This window comes from Lycorma delicatula, chromosome 1 (assembly GCF_047948215.1).
Source record: "Lycorma delicatula isolate Av1 chromosome 1, ASM4794821v1, whole genome shotgun sequence".
Lineage (NCBI taxonomy): Eukaryota > Metazoa > Arthropoda > Insecta > Hemiptera > Fulgoridae > Lycorma > Lycorma delicatula.
Genome location: NC_134455.1, coordinates 328,231,046 through 328,256,806, shown reverse-complemented (window position 1 = coordinate 328,256,806; position 25,761 = coordinate 328,231,046). Strand labels below are relative to the sequence as shown.

General features: G+C 34.5%; 1 protein-coding gene across 3 annotated transcripts in view; it reads right to left on the bottom strand.

Moving 5' to 3' along the window:
* Nucleotides 1-4,953: 4,953 nt before the first annotated feature.
* PGAP3 (Per1-like protein PGAP3) overlaps nt 4,954-25,761 on the bottom strand; it is a 60,991-nt gene continuing 40,183 nt past the window's right edge. The window contains exons 6-8 of one of the 3 annotated variants that reach the window (XR_012758809.1): nt 16,766-16,970; nt 10,223-10,424; nt 4,954-5,308 (exon numbers count right to left, since the gene is read on the bottom strand). Coding sequence is in view for 2 of the 3 variants with exons in the window: in XM_075382114.1 (XP_075238229.1) it covers nt 5,254-5,308; nt 16,766-16,970 (260 nt within the window). In the remaining variant the exon portion in view is untranslated. The remainder of the gene's footprint in view (nt 5,309-10,222; nt 10,425-16,765; nt 16,971-25,761) is intronic. The other 2 variants (XM_075382114.1, XM_075382113.1) reach the window with 2 other exon arrangements.

Here is a 25,761-nt window from a genome sequence, read left to right as displayed (position 1 = left end):
ATGCTTAAAATGTCATAGGAATTTACTGGAATCTAGAAAAAATTTAAGAAATTTTCATAGTCACTTCTCAGAACAGCACTGAAAAAAGCTTTTCTATATTTTTATTAGTTGATGTCAGTAATCCAACGAGTGTCATATAAGTTTCTCAGATTTCTTGTTCCCAGTTTGAGCACCAATGAATCAAGATGCGACTGCACAGTTCACGTTTGTAAATTCATCATAAATTTGTTTTTATCTTCTTCTTTTCTGATAAGTATGAAAAAAATATCTACGAGAGTGAATCAAATTTAAATGGTAATTTTTCTATTCTACACAGCAGGCAGTTCGGAGCTGGATGGTGGAGTGGGAATTAATGGTCAGTGTGTTAGAGAGGGGGAACCAACTTGGTTAGCTCCTCCACTTTGTTCTGTTATCATTACAGTCACAAGTGAGCAAGCGGTTCTGTCATCTGTTGCACAACATATAATCACAAAGCTTTTAACTAATGACGGTATTAAACCTGCAGAAATATTAACTCGTTTTAATGTACAGTTTGGGGATGCTACACTGTCCCAAAACTGAGTGTATATGTGGGCAGACAATTTAAGGGTGGGTGAGAAAGTGTAGAAAACAAGAATCATGATCGACAACCACAGTTAAGTCTCACTTAACTGACAATGTCTGTGCTGTTTGAGAGCATATCAGAGGTGATCGACGATTCACTGTTAAAGTGTCAGAAGTGGGTATCCAGCTATGGGTGTGCCCAATCCATTATCTCTAATCTTCTTGGCTTCAGAAAAATTAGTGCTTAATGGCTTCCGATGTGTTGACCAAAAATCAAAAACAGATCAGGTTGGAGATCTATGAGAGAATCTATGAGAGACTTTTGAATCAATTTTGGCAAGAAAGGGACAATTTGTTGAGGTGCATTGTCACATGTGTACATCATTACACTTAGTCAAAAATGGTGAGTAATGAGTGACGAAGGAAGGATGCGGACGCCCAGTGAAGGCCAAAACACATCTGTCAGCTGGAAAAGTTCTCGCAACGATTTTTTTTGACTCAAGGGGAGTTTTCCTCATTGATTTTCTCCACAATCAATGAATAGTAAATGCAGCTTACTATTGCCAGCTGCTACAGTCAACAAAAGCCATCAACAAAACAAAAGATGACATCCTTGTCTTCTTTCTCCATGACAACGCCAGGCCACATACCTCGATTTTGACAAGGGATAGATTAGAAAAAATGCACTGGGAAACCCTCAACCACTCTCCCTACAGTCCAGGTTTATCCCCCTGTGTAAATCGTGCAGGCGACTATGTAGAGAAATGATAAAGATATGAATTGTGTGTATATATATATATATATTATAAGAAAGAAATTACCAAATATATTTGATTCGCCCTCGTACATATATTAGGTACATAACCAAAAATGTTGTAAATGACTTGACGTGTGGTGCACAAACAGCCTTAGATAATATAATTTCTTCCCTAATTAAATTTTTTTTAATTAGCTCCCTGAATAAGTGTTAACCATAACAATAACCACCAGGTATACTATAATCTATTTCTGATATATAATTTTAAATAACTTTTGTATTATATGTTTTTTGTAATTGTTTTAGTTAAAGAATAATATTAATTAAAAAAATACATTTATTTTAACAGTGTAGTGTTAAACTGCTCTTCTCTTCCAGATTAAGTATATAAAAGCTTATAGCCACTATTATTCACTTTTTAGTATTCCTTAAAAAAGGTAATACTAAAAAATGCCAAGTTTGCAATGTTGTTTGTCTAACAAAATTCTACAAAACAGGTCAAATTCATTTTTTAATTGAATACATTTTCAATGACTAATATAAATCTTAGTTTCTTGAGCTGTTATAATTTGTAAATATTAATTTGCATGAGCATGAAAAACAATTGAGCAGTAATAAGTTTTGACTTCATACAAAATCATTTTTTGTGTAGGACCCATCGTTTTAAGTAACCATGTGCAACATAAATAAAATTAATTCACTAAGAAAACTTGAAAAATTATTGAAATTTCAAGAAATTTGATCATGTAGAAATAAAAAATAATGATAAAAAATAATTTTTAATTACAATTTGTTGTAACAAAAATGCATTTTTACGGCAACATAACAATATTATACATGCAATTTCTATATGCCTAAAATCTGCTTCTTTTCGATTTTCTCGTGTAGATATATCAGTCTTGAGATTGCAGGAATAGTCAACCAGCATTCTTGGGTTCCATTTACCCTGGTGGCATGTTTTCATGATGGATATTTCCTGGTGAAAGCATTCTGCATTTTTGTCACTCACAGCTCCAAAACTGATAGGGTAAAAATCCACATGAGAATCTAAGAGGTGGATCTTTAGTGACATATTACATCCAAGTGCTTTATAATGTTTAATAAATTTAGTTATAAGTTCTTTGTAGTTATCTGCCAATGATTTCCAAGGAAGTTATTTACAACCTTTTTAAAAAATTTCCACACAGCAATCTCACAGTCAATCAAATCATCTTCAAATTCAATATCAGTCATTAGTTTTCTATTTGTGGTCCAACAAATATACCTTCCTTTATCATACCACACTTATATTAGGGAACTTGTTTTTTTTTAAAGTGAAATCAAGTCCCATTGCAATAAATTGATTTAACAAACATTTTCATTAAACCTAGCTTAATACGTAGTGGCGAGAGGTAAAGGCTTTCAGGTTTTACTAGTGCTTTTCTTTTTCTGTTTAGCCATCGGAACCACCATAAAGTATTACTTCAGAGATTGAATGGATGTTATGTATGAATGTAAATGAAGTGTAGTCTTGAACAGTTTCGGATCAACCATTCCTGAGATGTGCGGTTAATTGAAACCGAACCACCAAAGAACATTGGTATCTATGATCTAGTATTCAAATCTGTATAAAAGTAACTGCCTTTACAAGGATTTGAATCTCAGAACTCTTGATTTCAAAATCAGCTGATTGTGATGACGAGTTAACCACTAGACCAGCTCGGTGGGAAGGTTTTACTAGTGCTGGATTTACAACATTCTTCTCTCCTACAGTCAATGCTTCTATTTTTTAACATAATGGTTCTTCCTACATCTGCTGACCCACTCACACAAGAACCAAGAAAATTTAGTATATCCAAGTTGTAAACCAAATAATGGTGCTATCACTTTCAGGCGTCTGCAAATGTTACTCATACTGAATCATACCCAACAAAAGTTTCATATGATTCCTTCAAATGAACTGCACAAGTTAAAGGAATTGATTTTATGTTATTTCTAACATGGAGAAGAACTACTTTCAAACTACATTTTCACAAGTCTATAAAAGACGCCATTCATCAGGAAGGTGCATATGTCTCAAAGCTTCTAGTAAAGATTCCTTTATCATTTCAGTACACTAAGTCTTCATACTGGAAGAAATGCCAAATTCACAATGCCTGTCATGGAAAACACTTAATTTAATTTTGTAAAAGATCCATCCATGATGCGAGAATTTCTGCTTGATTCTTGGCTAAACTTAGAACATGAACGAGATCATTTAATTCTAACTGATTAATTATTGTGGTTCAGTATTTGTATTTTCTACAAGGTCTGGGTCTCTCCCTTGTTCATTATCTGATAAATCTGCGCAACCTACATCAACAACTTCACCTTCATATAATTCCCATGCTTTTTGATGGCAAAATATGGACTGCGAGGCAATGGTCTTATAGCAGAGAGAAAATCAGGATATTTAACAGTATGTCTAGTCTCAGCTGTTATCCCTGATATTAGAGAAACAGTAGTCTTGAAGTGATTCTTAGGTTCTCTCCAAACTAATGAAACAATAAATGTCATGTGACAAGACCTCATTCAACCAATCAGTTAACAGTGTTACACATGAACTGCAGCAAATATGAGGAGCCCAGGACCTGTCCTGTTCACCTACTTTACATCCGAAATACAGTTTATATGATTTTTTTAACAGTGGAGTTAAATATCTCCTCTGAAACTTTAATGTTACCTCACCACAAATGAGGCAGAAACTGTCTAGATGATTAATGCAACTGTGTGGCATTTTTATTAAAACATTTACTGCAATACACTAAGAAACATATATTACAAAATGTTAAAACACTTTATACACACATTAATGTAGTACATACACTGACTTTACAGAGAAAAATAAAATCACAAATTGGTAGGAAAAGTAGCTACACTTTTGACTTCATAATGAAAATCAGCACCCAAAAATACATGATTCAACAAATATCGTAACAAAATCATTGTTGACTAGTATAATTTTATTATCTTTAAAAAGGTCTATAAAATTTTTCTATAAAATCATTATTAACAAATTTATAAAAAACCTCATTTTGAACTCATTACCAGGGTTGCTCTCAGTTTGAAGGTATGTGGACCAGGTAGGTCATCCATCAGTTTCTTAAAAATTAAGTTATAGCAAATCTTATTCTACTCTTACAGGTAAGTACTGCCTAATCTTACAGGTTTTAATCTTATAGATCTCCCAAACTACATGCTGAAAAATTTCCTTGCTTGTATCTTATTTTGTCATTTTGAAGCAGTCTATGTTTTGTGATATATACAAAAACAAACTGAGTTTTATAAAATATTTTTTGTTTCATGTTTCAGTTAAATTATTGAGTAATATGAATAAATAATATGGGATGATAACACAATTATATAAAGTACTAATAAAGCCAAGAGAAATTTTATAAATTAATTTTTCATATGAACTGTACACTCAAGAATTTCAGTAGATAAACTACCTTCATAAAATATTATCATTCAAATACACACAACAAAGATCTGATTAGTAATTTCAACAAAAAAAATTATGTAATACCAGAAAACTGATATTACATAATTTTTTTTTCTGGTAAAAAAATAAATACGGTTTCCTGAAAATACTCAACATTCAGATTACTGAATTAAAACTTTTTACAGTGTATACTTTCATATTGTCATATCATAAATAATTATTTACATAATAAAAGTTATAATAAAAACAACACAAATTTTGAAAAAAATAATAAAAATGTAATTATTTTATATACAATTATCACAGTCTAAAACAAAATGCTAGCGCAATTAACTTACACAAAGTCATTCAGATTATATCATGCTCTGCAAGTCCTACAAGCCCTTAATAGCTATCTGGTTTCACTCTGACAACTTAATAATCTGATATAACGAAATGGTAAATTGTGCCTAGGCCGTCGGACCAATCTTTTAAACAGACGGTTCAGTACGGGTCATCTCTCCTTTATGTATGCCTTTCTCAGATACTTGCAATCTTCAATAACAAAACTAGAAAAAAAATTAAAAACCTTTTACACTGATTAAGATCTTTATGCAGTTTCTCAAATCCACAATCTGGAGGTTTTTTGGAATTTCTGTTTCTTATGAATTTCTTCTATTTCTTAGGAAACTAGTCATCCCGAATGCAAAGTAAAAAGGCTTTAATGAAAGACACTTTCCAAGCAATTTTCTTAATACTAACAGAAAATATTTACACTCATGTCTAATAAAGGAGACAACTGTGTTGAGCTAATAAAATTGCATTATTAGCACTCAAGTAAAAATAAAGTGATTAGCAATTGCACCAGATCGCTTCATGTTAGACCACGGATATTGTAGTCCTACATTGTCACACAAAAGAGAGAACATTTTTTTGAACATGCCTATCACAAAATTAGTCAAGGAAGAACCCTATTGAAGCTCAGAAAACCTGGAAAAGTTTCATGGAGTGGTAATAATCATGCTTTCTATTTATGACTGGCTATTTATGAGAATTAAATGTACTGTGATAAGCTGAGATCCTGTAGGATGTGGGTCTGAAAAGGTGGCCAATAAAAGTTCTTTTGTGTTAATAAAACTGTTTTTTTTTTCAGATTTTGTCCACAATTTAAGATTTCATTTCTATTAGATACAACTCAATTTGTGGCACAAAGGCAGAACAAATGCCATATTAACAGTATAACTTTAGTGTTAAGTTTTTAATTCTAATCTTTTAAAAATTTTTCAGCACTCAGATTGAAAAATAAATTTTCTTGCATTAAAAATAGTATTGTGTGTAACAGCTACAATACTATTTACACTGTTAGAAATTAATTCTTTCTTCACTATATTTCCATAGCATACCGACATAAATTCTTAAAATTGCTTGTTGTTAGAAATGTAAATTTACTATGAAATCATGTCTTACATGTTAATATATTAGTGAATGAGTTTATAAATTCTTTCTCCTTACAAAAAAGGGTCAATATTTTTATTTAGATTTTACTTAAGTAAACATTTGAAAATATTTGTAACGTGTTCATATTACAAACCATTAAAATCTGTTTCATTTTTCATTGACTGGATTCAAATAATTTATTTTTGATTTGGATCAAATAATAAATAAGAATTATCTGCATTTGCCCACAATGCAGAATATTATCCCTCTCTATAATCATTCATCGCTCTGCAGCTAGTTTCATTAGGTATAACATGAATATAAATAATTTTATTTATTAGAAGTAAAAAGATATTACTTACAATATGCAGTAAATGTTAAATCTATGAATAAAATTTGACAAGAATATTTTAGTAAATATATCTAGGCAAATTTTTTTTTTTTTAATAAATGTAAATGACTAGAAGTTTGCAACCATCTCCATATTATCATGATACTGAGTGCTTGAAGACAGATAACATATAAGATCTAATGAATTTTATCTGTACCTTAAAAATAAATGATGGTTGAACATTGTGTTTTCAAAAGACTGAAAATATTGTCCAGGTAGATTTTTATTGTTTAACAGATATGATGATTAGAATATTTCATTTAATATTTATCCAATTTTTAACACATTTGATAAAATAATTCAATCATGATATCAACTCTCAACTCTATTTTATTCATCAAACACTATTCTCATATGACTTGCAGTATCAACCGGATCATGTTCCTCGCCAACATCCAACTTTACTATGGCCAAACTGTTGGTCAAATCAAATTCGGGGACCACCTATAGTAATTGAAATTAAATTTTCTACAAAAAAAAGAGTTCTCTTTTTCAATATCTCATTTGGTTATGAAGAAAAGTAATTTTAAATGGTGTACAGCGTACATTCCTTTAGATTTACCCTTCAATTTCAAGCTCCTTCAGTTTACACATAAAGCTGCTTTTTCAATGACAATAATTACATCACAAAGGCAGACCTTCAAGAACGTGCCTTGTTTCCACTTAGAAAGTCAACGCTTCTCACATGGGCAATTGTATGTGGCTTGTTCAGTCTCCTGTGAAAGTAATCTGTATACATACACTATGAAGAGAATACCCCAGGAATTTTCTATACAGGTACATTCTTTATATTAGCTGTTTACAAACTGTTCTACAAAAAAACCTTAAATAAATAAAAAATGAGAAACAAACTTTGAAATTACCTTCTCAGGGTGTTGGGTAATGCTAAGAACTGCGTAAAATAGTTTTTTACCCATGCGAAGGATTGGTAACCAGCTATAACTAATATTTTTAAGATGGAGGTCATCTATTCCAAAATTAACATACTTCAAATCACTCAGTTTCGAGTCTTGTGCTGACCAAACTATTGCTATGAAGATTATTACAATATACTGATAGTTTTAATAAATTGAATAGACTTTAATTGTTATTTACCAGTGTTATTCTCACAAGCATGAGGATAATGAAATAGCAGGGGTCCAGGAGGAAGAGCCCCCTGACTTGAGAGTCTAGTAACATGATATAAGCAGAAAAAACTGCATCTTATCATAACCTGGGTTATAGACTATTAAAAATAGAAAAGATAAAGGAAAGAAGTGGTGAAGAGATGAAAATTGCCATATTTATTTATTTTTTAACTTTCAGGAATCAACGAGTAGACATTTTGAAAACATGTTTTTTACAAATATCTCTAAAAAAATAAGTAAATAATTCATTAAAGATAACATGGCAGCTTCTTGAGAATTTCATTTAATACAGTTTTTTTTTAAGACACGTTAAGAAATTAATAAGAAATGACATTTTGTAGTTCCACCAATTTTCAAAATGTCTAATTATAATCACTAAATTTTAAATGATTTATTGAAAAACAAAGCTTATAAAAACCATGTTTTTAATAAAGTTAATACTGTTTTTTAAAAATTGTAGTCAATATTCTCAAAAGGTTTCTGAAAAACATATGTATGTTTTTCAAAAACAAACAAATAAGAAAATATTTCTTTCACAATTACTGTATCTGACCTAAAAACCAATATAAAAAAATCATTGCAATTCTTTATTCTCTCCGCATTAATCATTTGTTTAGAATACATCTCAATGAAAAAGTTAATTTGGCTTTTGATAGCTTTTTAAGAGAAAGTTACACAGATTACATACATAATAATATTAACAATATTTAAAACAAATGTGTTAAAATTACTACAGCATTTTGGCATTTAATTTGCTTTAAGATGTCACTTTTTTATGCGTTTATTCCAAACAGAGCACTTGAAACAAACATCTGAGATGTAATGAAAGTTTCATTAACAAGGAATATTTGTTGTATGAGGGCTGTTCAAAAAGTAATGATAATAGAGAATGATAAAAGTAATGATAATAGGGAAAATGTATTGCAAAGGGTGGTAATACACCATCGTGTAGCCCATTCTTTTAGACATCTATAATGATCAGTTTCTAGTCGATTGGTGCAGTGAGTGGATGTATGTGATGTGAAATGTCACGTTACAACATAACAAAAAACTGTTACATCACAAAAAATTTCACGTTACAACGTGAAACTCAGGAAGAACCGAAAAGACGCATATGGATTATTAATTACGGTGTTTGGTGAAGATGTCATGGACCAGGTGACCTTCTACAAGTGATATAAAGCGTTTGAGGAGGGTAGAGAGAGCATTGCCAGCAAGCTGCGCGACCATTGCCCTTCAACGTCTCGCACTGAGGTTGTAAAGAATACAGCTGCCACTATCATCCGCAAAGAATGATGAATTACCATTAAGGAGCTGAGCTCTCTGTATGTCTAAATATTTCAGCTGGCAGCTAATTTTAGATTTTTTACGATGATTTGGCCATGCAACAATATATAGATGGGTGCCATGCCTGCTCGCACCAGAACAAATGCAACATCGTGTCTCTGTGTTATCGCAGTTTGGTGGGGAAGCAAGCAAAGAAATGAATCAAATCATAACCGTAGATGAATTTTGGATGTATCACTACTATCTGGAACTGAAACAATTAAGTTCTCAATGGAAAACCACACAGTCGCCACCTCCAAGAGCCACCAACATGCTGTCCCTCAAGGCCAGACGGTCACAGCAGATTATTACAAATCAGTTTTGATCACAATGTTGCACCATTTTAAGAAAATACAGCCACACAAGAATATTAACAAAATTTTACTGCATCAAAACAATGCATGGCCCCACATCGGTCACACTGTAGTTGATTTCTTGAACGCTCATGGCATTACAACTGTACCTCACCCAATGTACAGTTCAGATTTGGCCATTTGCGACTTCTGGCTATCCCCTGAAGTCAAGTTTCTGCTCAGGGAACAGATATTGAAGACCAATCACAAAGTCATCAAAGCTATGGAGGTGTACTGCAGAGCTCAAAAAAGATGGTCTGGCATTCACGTTGGAATGCCAGATACACGGTGGGAAAAGTGTATTAAAACTAAGAAGGGTTACTTTGAAAAAGAGTATGTAGATTTGGAAGACTGAATAATTTTTTTTTTGTGGAGCATTTTTATTATTACTTTTTGAACATCCTCTGTATAAAAGTTTATTTTAAAATAATGATTAAAAAACAGAAAATTTCTAATAACTTTAAAATCCAGCAATATATGGGCGTAAATTATGTTGATTTATTTGTTTACTAACATTGAATGTATGTACATTACCCATATATGCAGCTATTTAAGCCTATTGTAAAAATTCTAAGCACAGAATCATACTTTTTTTTGTTTATGATATCAGGTAAAATACTTTTTCAGAGAAAAATATCAATAATAAATAAAAGCTAATAATTTTGTTTAGTTTACTATTTTCCTGATATCTCAAAGATGAATAGTGTAAAATTAAAAACTGTGAAATTTATTAAATTTAAGAAAATTATTTCAAAAGATTGGTTGCTTTTTTAAGAATATAAATATTTATTGGAAAATAAATATATATCTAACCTATCTTAAAGCTGAAAAAGTTTATAAAATACTAACTTTTATGTTTTAATTGCTGAATGTTTGTTTAAAAATTATAGAAGAAAACATGCCCCTTTCATAATTTTACTTTCTGGGATCAGAGCACGATCATCTTTCCCAAAATGGAGCAAAGAGGGCAATAATGTTACTTTACATATTCTGCTCTTACAAGTAATTAATATTTATGGCAGGAAAAAATAATTTATTTAGAAATGTTTGTCTGAAACATAAAACATTTACGTATGATATTTAGAAATGACAGTTATTCAATAATTAAACAGACAAATAACAAAAAAAACCTATTCAATAGAATAAACTGTAACTGTATGATATTCAAGTTAGCATCCCTGACAGAAAAATCAGTTGTTTGAAAGGAATTCATTATTACGAGGGACATTCAATAATTAAACAGACAAACATATTTTTAGTGAAGGAACGCTTAATGCAGGTAATTGAAACTTTTGTGTGTTAGTTGACTACCTTGCAAAGAGTGTTAGTCAGCTGTTTGATTAATATTTACGTAGACATAACCTCTAAAGTTTTAGTTACTATAGCATGTCTGCTTGAAGAAAGTACTTTTGAACAACATCATTCTGTGATTCGATTTTTATTTTCGGAAAGTGTACAAACGTCAGAAATATTCTCTTGGATGAACAAACAATATGGCAGTAGTTACATGAACCATGTGAGTTTTTACATATGGGTGGAAAAGTTTAAAAGTGGCCGCCAAAGTGTGACCGATGAGCATTGCTCTGGGCATCCAGTAAGAGTGTCAACCTCGGCGTTAGATTCTTGTACTGATTCACTTATCCAAGAAGATAAACGACTTATAGTTGAACAAATTGCTGAAAAATGTTGAGTAAGTGTTGGCACAATTCATTTCATCATTCAAAACAAACTGAACTACCGTAAGACTTGTGCAAGGTGGGTTCCCAGAGTGCTTATCATTCTTCACAAAGCCGAGAGATTTAGAATTTGCACCAAACTCAAAAACTGCTTCAATAATGAAGGTGATGCATTTTTGGACAGGATTTTAACCTGTGATGAAACTTGCATATATCACTTTCAGCTGGAGTCTAAGTGTCAAAGCATGCAAAGGAAACACCCTGAATCATCTGTCTGTAAGAAATTCAAAACACAACCAATGGCTGGTTAACCATTTTTGGAGTGCCCATGTCTGATTATTTGGATAAATATCTGATAATTTGGATTGATTATTTGGAGGAGCAACACACTATCAACAGCCTTTACTGCTCAGCCATGATTGAGGTCAAGCCTGTGTTGAATAGGATATGTCCAGGATGGCAGAGGAAAGGTGTGCTTCTTCTTCAAGACAACACTCAACCTTATATGGCACAACTGATGCTGGAAACTATTGGCAAAGTGGATTGGGAGCTCCTTCATCATCCTCCATACAGCCCTGATATTACCCCATCGGATTTTTTGATTCGATAAAAGAAACTTTGCGTGGCATCAAGTTCAACAAGAACGAAGAGGTAAAGAAAAAAGTACAAAATTAGCTTCAAGATCAAGATAAAGAATTCTTCGCTGAGGGGATAAAAGACTCATAAAAAGATGGGATAAGTGCAGAGAAGTTGGTGGGGAATCATGGAAAAGTAGACAAAAAATCGTATTTATTTAAAAAACCATTTTTTCTGTACAGATATTTATCTGTTTAATTATTGAATGACTCTCGTATAACCTCTTTTGTTTTATTTTAAAATGTTGGCTTCACTTGAAACGTGTACTGTGATAGAACAGCATGCTGTGATAAGATTTTATTTTCGGAATGTGTAAATTCACTCATAATGTAAAAACTGAGTTAAATACCCAAATTTTGATAAATAGATTGAGAAGTTTAAACCGGGCAGAACAAGTTCACCCATTTCCATTGTAGCAATGGATTGATATTAGTTTTGCCTGTTGCTTTGTAAAATTACATTAATGATGTTTTTCACAAAGCAGATCCATTAAAAAATGGGAAATTGCAGAAATTTGTAGTGTGAGTATTCGCACTGTCCATTTCATTATTGATGACAAGCTGAGATACTGCAAAATATGTTCAAGTGGGTTCAGGGGCTGTTGACTCAAAATCACAGACAGCTGCAAAAGGGAGTGATTTTTAGATCAAACTAAGTTATGATGAAACTTAGATTTATCATTTTGAGCCGGAATTCAAATGTTAAAGTAATAAATGTACACATCCGAGTTTGCCTACCAGGATAAAATGTAAAACATTTGCATCAGCAGCTAAACTGATGCTAATGGTGTAAAGCTATCTCTCTAAAGATACTGACTTCTGAAGATAAAATGTTCTATCTACAGTAGAGTTTTATCCATCCTAGGAACTGTTTTACATTTTTGCCCATACTTGTCTTTTCATTATGGAGAAAATATTCGTAAATCATTGTTCATTAATTATTCTGGATACTAGATTTTCCAACTTTCAGCAGCAATGTCTCCCATAATCATAGAAGCATACTCATTAAGAGCAACAATTTTTTCTTTTATCTTGGGAGTAATATCCATTTGTATAAACACAAACAGTAACTAAATGACCAGATATATGCCTCCTCCATATAGAAATTCAAACAAAGCAACTGTAGTTGAACAAAAATGAAAATAGTTACTAGTTAAAGTAACCTTCCATAGCAGCTCTAAACAGTAAAAAATAGTTTCAGGCAGCCACTCCTAGTGAAATGAACATTTAATGAAAAAACTGACTTGCCTTAATTACACACACTACTGTATAGAAGCCATCCAATCAAACTTCAAGAGTTTTCTTTAGTATAGTTTAAAGGCATGAAATGTAACTATAGTTCATTGCCTCCCATTCTTTTTGAAAATTCATTAAAATTTGACTTAACCATCCATAAATAGTATACACTGGCTGATATACATAAGAATATATAATTACTATGCAGAGAATTAATTATTAAACACAATTTTTAGTAAAATTTGTAATGATTGAAACTGGTATATTGAAATATTGAGGGAAGGCATGGTTTTTAAAAAAAAAAAAAAGGTTGCAAATATTGTTAGTATAAAAAATACAATAAAAATTGAATATTTTTATTGAGATATGACATCCTATAACTCCTTATCCATTTGAAAGATTAAAAAAAAAGTATATCCCATATATAAAAAAATCATCCTACTAAATTAAAAATTTCTATATTAACCTGTTCTTTCCAGAAATTTTAAGTGAAATAAAGGCCAACATACGTACATACATATATTTACACACACACACATGTGTATGTCTGTGCACATTTTTGTAAAGTAATTTTTATCAAATCTTGACGTTTCATGATTGCCTGGTCAGAAAACAAATATATCTTGGGATGGGTCATTTTTGACAAAGCAATATTTTCGCTGCATTATATTCTACAACAGTAGGTAAAGTAAAAATTAATTAAAAGTTTACTCTGCAACAGTAAAAAATAAAATATAGTAATTGGATTATAGCTTGGGTGAAATGAGGAGCAGAAGACATGCAACTTAGTTGTAAATTAACGTGTAACATTTTATGATGAGTTATAGACTCTATCAGAATGTAGATCTTTATTGGTATTAATCACCAAAATTATAGGGATGTACTTGTATGGGATATTTTTGGGGGTGGTACAAAGTGAATTAGCATTTATTCTTTCAAAGATAGTTTTTTTTTTTTTTAATATTAAAGAGATACTAATGTGAATTTTAAGTAACTATCTACATTACAGGTGTACAAAAAAAGAATACTGGGGATTTAATTTGTTATAATATCTCAAATGAGATGTAGAGTGTTGATTTAAGGCTAGAATCAAAAGGCAAAAGAGACAGTTTCATTTGCATGGATGGTCGTAGATTGATTCTTAGGATGACCAAGGCTACCTGAAGTAAAAGTTAAAAGTCCTGTGTCAAGGAGCTTTCCTGTATATTTCTAAAAACTTTGTTAGGAATCCACTAACTAGCAATGGTGAGGAAGACAAAGTGGAATGTTTTTTTAAGGAAATACTGACAAATTCATTCATACTCTTTACAGCCATTACAGACTTTGAAGCCTACAGACTAGGCTGTGTATGGTGACTTTGCAATTTAAATGTTGCAGCATGAAGATCATTTAGTTGATCATACTGTGTTTAGTGATGAGTCAACATTTCATTTGATATTCACAGATCTGATGATAGAGCTCATTTGTGGTGGCCTAAAAGTTTACCTGATCTGACCCCATATTATTTTTTTCCTTTGGGGTCTTATAAAGGATCTTGTGTATTCACCTCCCTACCTACTGATCTACCCGATTTGAAACATAGGATTGAAGCAGCTCTCTTCCATTACTCCAGACACGTTTGTTAAAGTATGGGATGAACTCTCCTTTGACTGGATATGACAGTTAGATATTAATGTTTATAATTTGTTCATTCATTCTGTAATATTCATCTTTAACTAAATGGATTCAACTCGTCACAGAAAAGACAGTGTTGAATAATCTATGTCTTCAATGATGACCAATTATAGCAGAAAATAAATTACATACTCATCTTCAATTCAGTATAAATAATTCATCCAAGAAAGGATACAAGAAAACATTATATCTACAATACACAATTTTTTTCAATTTTATGATAAAAGAAAACAAAAAAAATCCTGAAAAGAATATGAGATTTGATGTTAAAGATTATTTGAACTAAACTGTTAATGTTATTTGCTGAACTAGTTATGTTTCTGTTTACGTGCAATAGTATTTTCCAAGATTTATTTTGATATATTTCAGCAATTAATGGGATATCCATTGGCAATTCTTGATTTTGCTCCCATATTTTATCTGTGAAAATTACAGAGGCAGAAGTATGTCAGGAAATTTGCAGTTCTGATAGGAATAAAGGCCCCTGGTTTTGATGGAATCATGGTGGAGCTCCTTGTCCATTCTGTTGGAATTTAAGTTGGTACTTTAACTAGAATTTCTAACAGGAGACTCTGCTGGCTATTTCCCTGTTTGTTGAAAGAAAGATGTTATTTAAAGTTGGTGATAAGCACTCCACTGTGAGCTTCTCTAATAAGCCTTTAATGCTCCTACCAGTTATTGGAAAGGTTTTTGAGGTCTTGTATCTTTGTATTACTGATAGGTTAAATTCTACAAAACTGTTGATGGTAATCAGTATGGTTTTCATCCAGGCAGGAGTATGGAAAATGTTATTCTGAAGGTTATGAGCATTATTTCTTCTAGCGAATCTGAGTATGTCTTAGGTATCTCTTTGTACATATTAGGGGCTTTTAAACATTTGTGATACCCCTCTGCCCTATTTCAGCTGCAGAAACATGATTGTACACAGAATGAGCTAAATGTGTTATATAATTATGTCAGCAATCAAGATATTGTTCTTCGAGACAGCATCTCAGAAGTAGGAAAGATGCTACCTAAAGGTTGTCTGCAGGGTAGTATTTTAGGACCTCTGCTCTAAGTTGTTGAAGTTCTTTCATGCAGTTGTTGAGGTTACCCAGTGGATGCTGTGTCCGGAAGATAGGCTTTTGCCGGTTAAAGGAAATTTGAGGAATGAGATCAAATTTAAGGCAGCCCAGGCTAGCAAGATACTCCAGTTGTGAAGTTTGCAACATAAGATGGTGTTCAGCCCAGAGAAAACAATGATGATGTTGCTCAAGGGCAGACTGGCTGTTATACAATGACCTTGTGTATCAATGGCAGGAGATCGAATTAGATATTTCCTTGTACAGAAGAATCTAGGTGTTATCCTTGATGAAAATCTTTGATTAAAGGAGCACATTCAATATGCTGCCAAAAAGGTTTTTAATGCTTTTTTCAGTGTTCAGAGATCAGTTCACCCCAATTGGAGACTTAATTTCAGAACCGTGCATGTTCTATATAAGGGTGTATGCAAAGCTGTAATGTTGTATGCTGCACCTGTCTGGGCTTATCAAATGAGGTACAAATGTTATAAGGATACTTTGTTGAGAGCCCAGCGTCTCCTATTGTTGTCTGTAATTGGTGCCTATAGGACTCGAGAGAGAGGTGGTCCTTGTTATTTCTGGTATTAAGTTCATTGATATCCTTACAACTGAGTGACAATTACATTATGATGCCAAGAAGGTAGACCAACTTATCTCTGGATATATAAAAGAAATAAGACAACCAAGGAAGAGTTAAGAATATCAAGTGGATCTCTGAGTCACAACACAAACTAATTTCGTCATCAGGAACACATATACTATTAAGTGTATAGCGATGAAAGAGAATGAAATTTTCAGACATATTTTAAAAGCTTTGTGTCCAGCATTGTCATATCAGTGTGAAAATAAGGAGATATTTCATTAATCAATATTGTTTATATACACAATAACCATTTTGAAAATAAAATTTAATTTGAGAACTCATATTTTCAGCTAGAAACTACATTATGCATCAAATTTTTGATCTTATAAGTTTCTAGTATACATTAGTATCATTTAATCAAACTATTTTTCTAAGTTTTGAAATTCAAAACATATCTAGGCTATTTCCAGCTGAACTAGGAATATACCTTTAATAAAGAATCTTAAAGTAGTTTTAGAATACTTTACCTCCAAAATAAGTATGGAACTGGTACGGTAGACAGATGCCACAATGCATGCGCATCAAATGTCCAAGCAATAGGAGGAAAATCTGATACTTCTAACAACAATGTTAAAAGGCCCCATACAAGACACATAAATAAGTACCTGCTATGATTGTGTTTTTTCCAATTTAATATACTCCATGTAGCTGAACAACCAGCAGATAACACTCCTAGAACAAAATTAAAAACAAAAAAAATAGACATTAGTATAATTAGTACTTGCATATTCTATCATTTATACTTGTGTTTGTTTATTTTGAAAAGTAGGATTGTTCTTTTTTTATCAGGTCCATTCTCATTTTTCATTTGCTTTATTTAGAATATAGTGAATTTTATAACAAATCTTTTCTGATTTTTTTCAATTAAGGAAACTGTTGTTAGGCTCAATCAATATAAGGTGCTCTTACTTTACCTTCATCTACTCGCATGCGTGCGCGCAGGTGTACTAAGTTTTCAAACAATCACACCTTTGATCACTGGCATAGACTTGTACAGCATTCCATAGAATATAAAAGTTCATAAATTGAATCCAGTCTTAAATAAAAAACAGCTTAACTAAAATATTTAATTGGATAGTAATCATTAGGGAGAACAGGTCCCACCTAATGTACAAGCTACACCATCAAACCAAATTTGATAATTTTAACCCTTTACCCTCCTTATTATGAAATCAAGTAGTGCCATTGGGTCTACAATTTTTTGATCACTTGGTTCCCTATCAGCTATTAATTAAATTTATGACTGGTTACATTATGTATATGGTAAAATTGCTTACATTAAAAATATTTAATTTTTTTTTCAAAAACCTTCATTTAATAAAAAAATAGGGCTTACATATCAATTACAATAATTTTTTCAGTGTGATATTTTTGGAAACCATTTTCTGGGTGTAAACCCAGGTTTCTGGAATGTTAGGAATAGGCCTAAATTGGGGTTCATCTACTCATTATCATTACTTTCCCTTTCACTATAAATGTAAAAAATGGCATTTTCTTTATCACTTTCTTTAGAATTATAATCAGGATCTTAAAAACTGGTACATTCATCACTATTATCATTCTGATATTGAAAATGAGTTTTCAATATCAGAATCAGTTAAAAAACTACTAGAACGACTGGTAGATGCCATGCTGATTCATGGAATACATGACCTCACATTGAGAATGTAATTAAGTATAAAACAATCTATTTTTGATTCTATCAATATTATGTTTACAAACAGATGTTGTTTCATTTTGAATCTCTGTGCATAGCCACGGTTAGTTTAAAAATGTTGAGCCATATTCAACAAAGGAGTGCTATGTGTAAATTTGATTGTTGAGTTATACTCGACAAAGGAGCAGTCCCAGTAAATTATGATGTCAAATGGTATTCGACAAAAGAGTGCAAAGGGTTAATAAGTAAAATTGGTCAATCTATATTTTACGAAATTAAAAAAATCTTATGGAGCAATATATCTTATTGGCCACAGATAATTATTAACCTGTTACTGATTCTATAATTAGTTTATTTACTTTTAAGATTGTATTAACAGCAAGTGGGGTTACAGTCTGACTATTGTTCTTGTCCACTCCCAGAAATGGATAGAACTAATAATTGAACCAATGATCAAAACATCTAGCAAGATGGTCATTCCAATTCAGCTAAAAATTCTGCAGGTGTAATTATACCTGTAATTGAATTTGAACCAGTATCCTGCAACATCAAATCATAGAACAACTGTAATAACTGTTTAGTGATACTACAATCACATGCTTGGTAGCAACTGACCTACTGACTAGGTTGACTTTTACAGTACAGTAATAAGTAAAGATAACTGACAGTAACTTGATTAAGAAACGTACAGTTCAACAAAGCTTGTAGGACAATAATGTCAGTTTCCTAACTGAAATAAAGTATGACTAACTTCCTCAGAGTAAGGTGGTTGAAAACAAATGCCAGTTTGAGTGGTCCATCCCTCACACAAACATAAAATTCCTCTTCTGGTATTCTAATTCCTTTTAAAGATTGAGTGTAATCACATAGTATTTGGACAGGTCTTGGGCAACTACTTGGCACAATATCTTCCCAAATTCAGTAAGAGTTCATTCATAAAGGATTTTTCCTCAAATGAAATGTACTTAGTTTGTGGGCTCCTCCACCCAACAGCATTCCTTCAAGAAATAATAAATCTCTAGAAACACTGATAAATACTTATTCTGAAATAAATAGTGAGTAGTTGGGAATAATAATGATGATAACCTAATGATTACTTAGATGATACCTAAATTAAAAAATTAGATGATACTTGGTCAATCAACCCATCATTGGCCTTATCATGGGGCTTCCTGATTCAAGTAAATCCTATAATCAGTTAAATATAGAGAGAAATCAGAGAATGGTGGGGTGAAATGAGTGGGTGGCAGAGACAAGACTTGTGAGAATATTAAGTGTATATGTAACTTGTGAATATCTAGTAATTGTATAAGTATAATCTACTGTTTGTTATTCATCTCTTTATTAATTAATTTGAGTGTAGCTTACACTTTCATAAAATTATGTACATGAATATAAGGTGTGGTGTAATTTTGTTAATTTCTCTGGCCTTTACATTTTGATACTGCAATCCAGGAACTGTTAAATCACAAAAATAATTAATTACAAACAATATAAATACTTTTTATGTTATTAACTAAGTTTTTATTTTATTAACTTATTTAAGTTTTTCTTTAATTAGAGTACCAAATAACAATTAATGATTTTTAACATTATATCATTATTTCAGGTCATATTATACAAGGTACTGCCCAAATGTTCGGGGAATTTTACCATAAAAATAAAATAGCTTAATATAACTTATAATTTCCACTGTCTCCTTCAAAGTATTCCCCTTGGGCATTGATACAGTGATCCCAGTGTTTTTCCCATGATTCCATGTATCCCTGGTAGTCTGCAGGTGTAAGTGTTCGAAGCACATTCTGCGTTTCTTCCTAAATCTCCTCAATTGTGTTAAAACGACGGCCTTTCAATTGAAATTTTATTTTCGGAAAGAGAAAAAAGTCACATGTGGCAAGGTCAGGCAAATAGGGTGGGTAGGGAATCACTACCATCTTTTTGGAAGCCAAGAAATTCCGAACGGCTAGCGATGTGTGCACGGGCACGTTGTCATGGTGCAGAACCCAGCTGTTGTTACCCCACAGATCTGAACGTTTGCGCCTAATGCTTTCACGTAACCGGTTCAAAATTTCACAACAGAACATGCCATTGACAGTTTGACCAAGAGGAAAAAAATTCCTTATGGATAATGCCTTTGATGTCGAAAAAAACAATCATCATGGACTTCACGTTGCTGCGAACTTGGCATGCTTTTTTTGGCCACAGTGAACTTGGCAACTTCCACTGCGACAACAGCTGCTTAGTTCAGGGTCATACCCGTACAACTGTGTCTCATCACCGGTTATGATGTTGGAGATGAAGTTAGGGTGATTTCTTGATGAATTTTTTCAATTCACTACAGACAGTTACGCGATTTTGTTTCTGGTCACTGTTCAACAGTCTCAGTATGAATTTTGCAGCAATGTGTCTTATGTTCAAATTGTCCGACAAGATGCGTTGCACGGACCCATATGACATTTGTACGATTGCACAAATATCATGGATTGTTTGTCTATGATCTGCAACAATAGCCTCTCGCACTTTCACGATGTTTTCCAGTGTTGCACTTGTTGATGGTCTTCCTGAACGCTCATCATTATCGACTGTCATTCGTCCATCTTTGAATCGTTTGTACCACAAAAAAGTTTTACTTTTACTCATAGCATTGTCACCAAATGTTTCCATAAGCATGCGATGGGTTTCTGCACCAGTGTTTTTAAGCATGAAGCAAAATTTGATGCAGGTTCTTTGCTCTTTAAAATCTGCCATTTAGAACATCGCCGAAGCAGTAAAACACAATACTACACAACCGCACAAAAGTCAACAATGCAGCCTCTCACCATCACAGCTGTTGGAACACTGATTCACAAAGAGTACTGTTAGCCACATCTAGTGGCAGAGATCGTACCAGCAATGGTTCATGCGCGAAATTCAAATTCCCCGAACTTTTGGGTAGCACCTCTAGCACCCCTTTTCGGTAGCATATGTAGACCAAACAAATTTTTCAGGTCACAATCATACTCTCTTATCTCTACAGTAAAATTCAAAAGCAAGGCTTATCTACATTTGGTGACTGGATTGTCACCAGTGAGGTAACTTAACAGTTTTTTTCTTTGCTAAAAATCTAGTCCATTTATTTCATAATTATATAAAATCTCTTATTTTTTTCATAAATAATCTTCCATTATTTTTGTAATCAATTATGTATGTAATAACACATGTTCCAAATATGGCTATTCTGAGATACTTCTATTTTTATTCATAATAAAATTTATTCAATTAATTTGGTTTTTTTTTAATCTTACAATCAGATGGTGATTTTGTCTACCTAAAATTAATGAAAATAAATTGATCATTTTTGGTTTTACAATATTGTCTTTATTTAAAAAAGGTTTTTCAGAATTTATGTGTTAACTTCTGTTTTTAAACCTAAGCATTTATGTCATAATCTACTTGTATATATGGTGTCAATTTAAGTCTCATTAATCTAAAAAGAATATCATGTCAAATATACAAAATAATTAATTACATTTATGAAAAATATGAAACTGTTCAAAAAATAACCTGACTTTCTAAAAAAAAAGAAGGTTTTATTGAATATTTACAGCTTTTTCAAGTAATCCAAAGTACTCTCCTTCCTGTTTTACGTATGTTTCTCAACATTCCTACAACTTTAAGAAGCAGCTCTGACATGCACTTTTTGAAATAACTTTCAGGGGGTTCTGAAAATTTTATTTTATGTAATCTATTGTCTCAGATATCTGAACTTTTAATAGCAATATTTGTTTTAGAAATTAAAAAAAAGTTAGCAGGTGCTAGGTTGGGTGAATGAGGGAGAGATGACACTAGGCAAAGTTTTTATGTAAAATGCACAAATTGGCAGCAATACATGGGCTGGTATCTCGTCATAGTGAAGGAATCACAAATTGTCTCTTCTTCCTCACATTTAATGACATCTAACAACTTCTGGGTAGTATTGAAGGTTGACTGTCTGCCCTGCAGGTAGAAACTCACATTGACCAATGCTTCTGATGCCAAAAAAGAATGACAATGTCATCTTTATGTTTGAACTTCTGTGTGTCTTTTTTAGCCTTTGGAACGGAATGTAACACAAGAATGGTGGGAGTTTCAATATTTCTCCCTACAGATCGCAGAGCCTGGACAATGTCCCTTGCTGCTGTATCTTTTTATTATCGGGCGGATTTCATCGGTTATAAATTTTAAGTTTTATTTATGGGCGGATTTGTTAATTTGCGTTCCTATCCGTATGAACCATCGTGAAATTTATTTACTGGTTCTGACCGTGAGAGACTAAGCTTTTGAGCCTAGTAATCCTGGCGTGATTCCCCTTCAGTCCATCCACTGAAGTCCTTTCGGTACCAGCACCTATGGGCTAGCAGGAGTGCGCCTACCTGAGCCCTAGTTATTTGGAGGGAGAAATGCACCCTGTTCTCCTGAGGGAGTCGCATATGCTGACTAAATGAAATTGTAGTCTCTTCGTGGGACGGTGTAAGGTGTTGTCTAGCTTTTTACAATTTTAACAAAATTTAATTGCAAAAACGGTCACTTTCGCGACCGGAATTTTCGTGCAGTTTCCATTTATAGGTTATGCGATATAGAGGCTCCTAAGCCTGGTTTGTCATTTTTTGACTCTCGTACCGCCACAGTGGTTCGTTTAATACGACATGAGGCCGTTTTCTTATACCCTGTGGGGGTACGGTCCTCTCGGCAGATGTCCCGGAGATGGCCGTGTTCAGACACGGCCGCTCTCCCGAATAGTCTGCATACCTGCACCACTCCCACTTCGGATACAGTGTGTAGTACCGCATCGTAAGTAAATGAGTGACGTTTCTGACAAACCACGGTGCTCCAAATATCGTCCGCAACGCTATGTTTTGGATGGCTTATAATTTTTTTTGAAGAAATTAACTTAATTGGAATTCAACAAAGCTCCCCATGCCGGGTAAGCATATGTTAATATCGACTGGACGTAAAGCCGAAAAATGAGCAACTTGGTCGCCAGTGGATATGGGCTGGCACTGTTCAGTACTGGGTATAGAGAGGCCCTCACGGCCTTTGCCCTTTAGGTCACATATTTAACATGTTCTCCTAAGGTAAGCCGTTTATCCAGGGCTGCTCCCAGGTACTTGACTGTTTTCCCAAAGGGGATTTTCTCTCCTGAGATTTCCAGCTGCCTGGCTGGAGCACGTGTCTTGTATGTGAACATCACTGCCACCGATTTTTCACCATTGACCTTGATTCTCCACATATCGAGCTACGACTCTACTAGATCCAATTGCCTTGGAGTCTCTCGATCGCGTAATCTACACTTCCGGATTTATAATAATATATCGTGTCGTCTGCGTAAAGAGCTATTTTGACTCCTTCCGACAACGGCATATCGTTGACGTAGGCCTTGTACAAGAACGGCGAAAGCACTGCTCCTTGGAGGACTCCAGCGGCTACGTCTCTGATGGAGGAGATTGTTCCCCCTACGCGTACAACAAATTGTCGGTCTAGTAATTAAGACCGTATCAATCTGACATAGCGACAGGGAATCGTCGTATGTGTAAGTTTATACAGCAAGCCGCTATACCAAACTTTGTCAAAGGCTTTAGCCACATCTAGAAAAACGGTTGTGGTTACCGCTTTTCTATTTCGGCAAGACTGTCGATTATTTTAACCATTTCGAAGGTCGTCGAGTGGCCCTCCCTGAACCCAAATTGATCAGATCGTACTAATTTTCCCAAATGTCGCCTAAGTCTCTCCAGGAAAATCCTTTTGAATAGCTTTGACAATACTGGTAATAAGGAAATCGGCCTGTATTTCTGGGGAAAGAGCAGACTTTTCCCAGGTTTGGGTAGGCATACCACCTTTGCAGTTTTCCAGCAATTCGGAAAATATCCAACGTACAAAATTGACGTGAATATTGTGGTTATGGTCGCTATAAGAGCGGGTGGAACATTCCGGAGCGGGTACCGATCCCGTCAACATCCGGAGCCTTGTCGGGGCTTGTGGCTTTGATTGCAGCGGAAACCTCCGCCTCAGTGACTTGGTCTATTTCTAGTGGGGTGTCCTCCACCTGTGCTAAATAATCTACGAGGAAATACTCCACCTCGGTTGTGTGGTCGTCGTTCGTGTCGGGAGGGGGGTTTGGAGTAAATTGGTTCTCCAGGGTGTCGGCGAAAACCTTCGCTCTGTCCGCCTCCGAATATGCCAGAAGGCCTCGTTATCCCACGGGGCTTCTTTCCTTCTCGTAGTTTTTTGTTTAGCCTGAACACCGAGGAGTGGTCGTCTGAGACCAAGGCGAGGTATTCATTCCACTAATCCTCTCGATGTTGTGCCAGCAGCTGTTTCACTCTGTCCGTTTGAATATAAAAAGCCCTTTTATCATCGGGGGACAGGGTGATTCGGTATCTCCTCCTCAGTCGGCGCTTTTCTGCTATAGCATCAGAGACGTGAGGTGGGAGATTATTACGGATAGGCCTCGTGGTCTTTTCCGCAGAGCTGTTTGACAGAGCCTCAGTCATTGACGATGTGACGCGTTCGACCGTGTCGTCGATTTCCTCCGGTGTGGTCAGGAGTTCAGGATGCGCTGGTCTGTAATCCCGTTGGAAAGTTTCATAGAACCTTTTCCAATACACTAACCTTCGGGGTATAGTCGGGGGGTCTCGGCTGCCCCTTGCTTGGCCCAACTCCAATAAGACAGGAGAGTGGTCCGAGCTGAGGTCTTCTATCATTTCAATCATGACCGGAGTTGTTACCGCCTTCATGATTGCGATGTCGAGTACATCAGGTCTCGATCTGCCCGTTCGATGAACGAAGGTGGGCCCCTCGGGGCCTATGACGACTAACCGTCGTGCTCGTGCCCTTTCGTATAGCAACCTGCCATTTGCTCTTGTCAGATTGCTATTCCAAGACTCGTGCTTAGCGTTGAGGTCGCCATGAGTATCATGGGCCCATCCCAATTTTCTAGCACGGCATCTAGATCTGCGCCGGGTACTCCTGAGTTTGGTTTATTATAAGCCGAAATCAGCCGATATACCGTGCCTAGATGCTCCACATGTACACAAGTCTGCTCCATTATGTTAGTGTGGAAGTCGATCTGCGTGTGTATATGGCGTCTGTGGACTAAAATTGCGGCTCCGCCGCTGGCAGGGCGTCCGGGTCGTACTGGCCTATCTGTCCTATACGTAAAGTAATTCCGATTGGTCAGTTGTTTTTTCGCCTTCAGACACGTCTCAGACAATAGTATCACGTCTATTAGTAGATCCTCGGCCAGACGGCATAGTTCTGTTCTGCCGTCTTACCTACTACTAAATTGGCGTTCCACTGTAGCAATCTGAGAGTTTGCCTAACCATACCTAGATAGCAAGTTCATGAGGCACTCTATGATGGACTGAATGCAGTCCTTCAGAGATTTTGCTTAGAGCAGGCGGGGCAATATTGCTAGAATTTCCGGTAGGACATCCTTAATTGTCACTTGTGACAAGAAATCCTTGCCGGAACTCTCCTTCGGGAGTGCGGTTATATTTATTTTGCCGCTGAAGGGGCGGGAGTCGTTAACGCCTTTTTGGTGGGGCGTGGGGCTTCTGGGACCTTGGTGTGTTTTCCAGACGTCGTGGGTTTGGCACCCGCCCTCTTTCATTTTGCCGATTGTTCGGCTGCCTTTTTTCCCCTGCAGAGGAGGCTTCGTCACAGGCTTTTTTGCCTCCACTTTTCTTGTAACTATTGCCGGTTTAGGCTTTGTTGGTGTGGGGGTAGGTGACTCCGCCGTCACCGTTGCCGCCGGTAAAACTACCTGCGGCTGTTTACATAAAGTCCAAT